The 5676-nt window shown below is 44.0% G+C and overlaps 1 protein-coding gene across 1 annotated transcript; it reads right to left on the bottom strand.

The window, feature by feature from the left end:
* Positions 1–362: 362 nt before the first annotated feature.
* Positions 363–1460, bottom strand: LOC132270209 (uncharacterized). The gene is made up of 2 exons (XM_059771403.1): positions 984–1460; positions 363–923 (listed from the first exon to the last, which is right to left on the bottom strand). Exons 1-2 carry the CDS (start codon positions 1458–1460, stop codon positions 363–365), a joined length of 1038 nt encoding a protein of 345 aa, XP_059627386.1.
* Positions 1461–5676: the final 4216 nt, after the last annotated feature.

Raw genomic sequence — 5676 nt, 5'->3', positions numbered from 1 at the left:
ACAGTTGTTTCACTTTCGCTTTCGCATTTCGGATCCGTTATCGGGTCATCTTTTGGTCATCACTGACGCACCGGGTTTACAAAACTTGGGCCATCACAATTTTCCATCATGATAACATTCGGCACCCTAAATCGGCAGATTATATTGTTTCATAGAAAACTCTTCACTTGTTCATGGGTCACGCTTGAATAAGCTTCGGCTTTAACCCATTTAGTGAAGTAATCTTTGGCTAGCAACACGTATTCATTTTTCTCCACAGTTTTGGGCAAATAACCGACCATATCAATCCCCCATTGAGTGAATGGCTATGGATTCGCCATCGCGTGTAAATCTTAGGCGGGTTGATGTTTCATTGGACCATGTCACTGGCACTTATCACATCTTCTGGCATACTCTTGAGCATTTCGGGCCAAGTAAGGCCAGAAATAACCTTGAGTCAGAACTTTATGTGCCAAGGATCTACTTCCAGAGTGATTGCCACAATCCCCGTCATGAATCTGCTTCAGAATCGTGAGAGCCTCAGTAGGACTTAAACATTTCAAGTAAGGACCTGAGAATGACTTTCGGTATAATTGATTATTGATGATAGCATATTTAGCTGCGGTGAGCCTGAGTTTCCATGCCTCGGCCTTCTGGTTCGGAAGGGTTCCCTCTTTAAGGTAAGCTTCTAATAGATCCATCCAGCATAGTTCACGTGGGACATCTGGGATCACTATTATTTCTTGCCGAGGGCTTATACTTGGTTCATCTAGGATGTCAATTAGTATGATTCGGACCAGATCTTCATCCGAAGAAGATGCTGCTGCAGCCAACTGATCTGCTTCAGAATTCTCCTCGCGAGGTATCTGATGGAATTTGATCTGATCGGAGGCACTCTCCATAGCCTCTCTGTAGGCCTTCATTCTATCCTCTTTGGGCTGATACTGGCCTGTTACTTGATTCACAATAAGTTAAAAATCACTAAAAACTTTTAGACACCTTACCTGAAGCTGGTTTACTAACCGGAGTCCTGCGAGTAGGGCCTCATATTCTGCCTCATTGTCAGTGGCAGGAAAAGTCAGCCGAATTGATTGCTGCAGCTTGGTGCCTTCAGGAGTTGTGATAACAACTCCTGCCCCGGCACTAATTAAGTTCGAGGAACTATCCACCCGAAGCTCCCATTGTGGCTCAGAAGGGCCTTGCTCCTCGAGCTTATCTTCATACTCTAAGAGGAAATCAGCTAGTGCTTGCCTTTTGTGCGACACCTTCAGTTCGTAGGATATATCGAATGAACTAAGCTCGATTGCCCATTTAGTTATTCTCCCGAATAAATTCGATTTAGAAATAATGACTCGCATGGGGTAGTTGGTAAAAACTTTGATGCTGTGCGACTCAAAGTAGGGTCGAGGTTTCCTTTTAGCATATACCAATGCGAGTATGATCTTCTCTGCTTTGTTGTACCGTGTTTCTGCATCTATCATTGTCTTGCTGGTGTAGAAGATTGGATACTGATTCTTACCTTCTTCTCTAATCAATACTGCACTCGTGGCTATGCTGGAGATGGCATGATAAGAGTCTTACCAGGCTTCGGAGCTGACAGAATTGGGGGTTTCGCCATGTAGCATTTTAGTTGATTGAGAGCAGCTTGCTATTAAGGTCCCCATATGTCTTTGTTTTTGGACTTTATTGCATCAAAGAATGGTTTGCACTTATCAAACAATCGAGAGATAAATCGACTAAGAGATGTGATTCGACTAGTCAAAACTTGTACTTCCCTGCAGGTTTTTGGTTCATGATTTTGTATAAGGGCTTGAGCCTGAGTCGGGCTCACCTCAATTCCCCTTTTGTTTATAATATGGGCGAGGAACTGTCCTGAAGAAACCGCGAAGGAGTACTTCGAAGGATTTAGCTTCATGCCATATTTTCTTAAAGTGTCAAAGACCTCTTGGAGGTACCTTGGGTGCTCTTCCTTCTTCACACTTTTGACCACTATATCGTCGATATAGGCCTCGACCTTCTTTCCCAACATCTCATCGCAGATCTTGTTAACAAGGCGCTGGTAAGTTGCTCCAGCATTCTTAAGCCTGAAGGGCATAACTCTGTAACAGTAGGTGTCCTTCTCCGTTATGAAAGCAGTCTTCTCTTCATCCTCTGGATTCATAAGGATTTGGTTGTAGCCGGAGTACGCATCAAGAAATATGGGCCTCTCAAAACCAGTAGTGGCATCAACCATTTGATTAATCTTGGGTAATGGAAAGTTGTCTTTAGGGTAGGCTTTGTTGATATTGGTAAAATCTATGCACACCCTCCATTTTTCGTTCTTCTTCTGAACTACCACCACGTTGGAGAGCCATTGTAGGTAGTACACCTCTCGGATGAAGCCTGCCTGAAGCAACTTGCTTACCTCTTCAGCTATAATTTGGTTGCGCTCTGGAGCGAACCTTTTGTGCTTCTGCTTGACTGGTTTGTATGCCGGATCCACCTTCAGGCTATGGCATGAGACCGAGGGATTGATTCCCACCATGTCTGAATACTCCCAAACAAATGCATCTGCGTTTCGTCGAATGACATCAATTAATGCTTTCTTTTCTTCGGCTGTGGGGAAAGAACCTATATAGGTGATTTTCTGAGGATCGCCAAGGATTACTTCGACAGCCTCCAGAGACTCCTCAGTAGGCTTTTCAGTTTTGACCTCATCATTTGCTCTCAAATACCTGGGCAGAGGATTTTGTAATTGTTATTTGGACATGCTCCCAGGAGGTGTGATCGGTTGGGACTGTTTTGTTACCTTCTTTACCTCATTTTGTGTCAACATGTAGCACTCTTTGGCAACTATTTGATCTCCCGTGAGGTCAATAACCTTTCTACCGTCCGTAGACAAGCATCGCATCACTTGATGAAGGGTAGATGGAACCCCGTTCATTCGGTGGATCCAACCTCTTCCCATAATGAGATTGTAGGAAGGGTGGATCTCCGTTAAGACAAAGTTCTCCTTCAGTGTCCTCTTTGCTGCGATTACGGATAGGTCAATTACCCCAAGGGGGTCCACCTTTGTACCATCGATCCCCATCAATGGGCTAGAGGTGGGCCGAATTGACGATGACAGAATCTCTAGCTGCTTAAAGATCGCCTTTGTGATGATGTTGGCACTGCTCCCCGGGTCTATTAAAACCCTCTTAATTATACAATTCGCCACCAAGAGACTGATGACCAACGAATCCTCGTGGGGGAGTTGAACTCTAGATAGATCTCCATCGCCGAACCCAATGTTGACACTTCCTGAAGCAATAGCGTTTACCGAGGATAGCCTCTTTAACTTATGGGCTGTTCTCAGTCGGGACCTATAAACCTCCTCTGACTCTTGATCATCTTCCGATCTTCCATGTATTACATAAATGACCTTCACTTGATTACCTTCGACTTTCCAAGAGTTGACCTCCCGAGGCTTCACGTACTCCTTTGTTGTGAGGTAGTCTGTCAATTCACCTCTTAGTATCATGTTTTTCACCTGCCGCCTAAGGGATCTGCAATCATTAGTCGTATGCCTATAATCTCTGTAGTAGGCGCAGTGCTTGGTCTTATCTCTCTGTTCCAATGGTTGCCTTATTAGCTGAGGGGCTGTAAACTTCATTTTATTCTCCTGGAATAACCAAACCAAGGTTGTGCAAAGAGGTGTGAACTTTTCCTCTGTCTTTTGCCTTTTTTAGAGTATTTGAATGGCTGGTGCCAAAGCGTGCTGGTTTTTTCGGCTTTTTGAGTTTAAAGCCCTTTCCTGAGGCTTGTTCTCCACCGTAATAAGGGTGGCATGTTAAGCTGGGTGGGCCACATTCTCCTCAAGTCGGATGTAGATCTGTGCTCTAGCATTGAGAGTCTGCATATCCGGAGGGGAATACTTAACTAAAGATGTCTGGAACTTGGTTCCCTAAATCATTGCAAGTTTGAAAGTTTCTATTGCGGTAACAGGATGGCAATCTGCTATTTCCGAAGCCTCCATATTAAATCTGGATAAGAAATCTTGTAATATTTCGCCCTTCTTTTGCTTTATAGTGAAAAAGCTAGCAATACTCTTCTTTTGCTTCTTATTACCGTAATACTACGCTAGGAACATAGCGCATAGAGTTTTGTAGTCTGGAATAGATTTATGTGGCCTATTCCTGAACCACTTCAGCGCAGCCCCCGTTAAACTGGTAGGGAAAACTTTATACATCCATGGGTCATTGTGATCGTCCAGAGCCATCTTTTGCGCGTAGTGATCTAAGTGCCGAGAAGGATCTCCCGTACCATCAAACTGGGTAAAAGAAGGCATAGTGAATTTCTTAACAAGGTACACATCGTCAGTGAATGGAGTCTTCACGAGAGAGTTCTTATATTCCCCGGCCATCTTTGCAGGCGTTTGAACTCTCATGAGTCTCTTCTCGTCAAAGGCCTTATTTACTCCTGTACCATCTAGAACACCATTAGACCATACCGTAAGTTTACGGCTGGATTCGGCCTTTTCGTCCTGTGTGCGACGAGGAAGATTGTCCGAAGCTACCGCCTCAGACCTTACGCTCTGGTCTTGCTGAACTTCGGTGGGCCGAACTTCACTAAGCCGAACCCCATTGACTTGAGGCTCGTTTCGGTTGGTAGGAGGCACAACCCCGTCAACTGGTGGTGGCCGAACTTCATTAAGCCGAACCCCATTGATCTGAGGCTCATTTTGGTTGGGAGGAGGCGCAGCCCTGTCAACTGGTGGTGGCTGAGGTGTTAACTGAGCTATGGTCGTTTGAAGGGTATCGTTTTGCTATTGAAGTAATGCAATCTGGGCTACGCTGGCTTCATTCGCCTGACGAAGTGCTTCGAATTGGTGCGAGAACTCTTCTTGCATCTTTTGCATCAACTCCATCTGTTGATCTGCCGCCATCGATTCTCCGTTCGACATTCCAGATTGTGGAAACAAAAACAATTTGAAACAAAAAGGTGGGAGTATCTTTCTATACGATTCCTACAGACAGCGCCAAAGTGTAGGTGCAAAATTTCTCTCTATTAAAACAAATAAAAAGAAAAATACAGCTCACTTAGAATAAGCAAAAATAAAACTCAGAATAAGTGTATAATGCTCGATCATTTTATTGGAGGTCAAGCCTCTATTTATAAGAAATAAGGTGGTGGAATTATGGTATGATTTGTATGGCTTGTCCTCCAATCCATTCCATATATGACTTTCTTTACAATTACAATCCTTTCCTTTTTACAATTCTTTCCATGCAGAATTTTCCTTGCACAAAACTTGCTCTCTTTGTGATTCCTTGGCATTGTATGACTGATCTTCCCTTAACCAAGGTTAGGCTGAATGCGGGCTAATCCAGACGAATCAGCTAATGGGCTTGGAGTTCACCCTTTGTGTTTTGGGCTGTTGATGTTTGGGCTTGGAAGGTGGGCCGGATGGCCTGGGTTTGTGATCTATATGGAAACCAAGACTTTGTATAGGCTTGTTCTGGACTAGGTTCTCCCAATTTGGACTCAACACCGATTGGGCCCTTGCTGTACCTAGAATAATTTTGTGGTTTGATGACGTAGACAATTCTTACTGGAGGGGGAATTTTTTCCCTCCACATATTAGGTTCCCAAAGGCGTAGGAAATGCCTTCTACCTAATATTATTATAGATATTTTCTTGGTAATTGGATTACCAAATTTATCAACTGTTACAATGGGT

The sequence above is a fragment of the Cornus florida genome, unplaced genomic scaffold (assembly GCF_030987335.1).
Source record: "Cornus florida cultivar Cherokee Brave unplaced genomic scaffold, ASM3098733v1 CherokeeBrave_3.0.0_Hap2_Chr08, whole genome shotgun sequence".
NCBI classification, from domain to species: domain Eukaryota; kingdom Viridiplantae; phylum Streptophyta; class Magnoliopsida; order Cornales; family Cornaceae; genus Cornus; species Cornus florida.
This window is presented reverse-complemented; position numbering and strand designations above follow the sequence as displayed.

Excerpts from the sequence above, each read along its gene's own strand:
- LOC132270209 (XM_059771403.1), bottom strand. The coding sequence starts at position 1,460 with ATGATAGATGCAGAAACACGGTACAACAAAGCAGAGAAGATCATACTC. Across the intron at positions 924-983 it reads GGTTAGTAAACCAGCTTCAG|TATCAGCCCAAAGAGGATAG; the intron begins GTAAGGTGTCTA and ends GTAACAGGCCAG.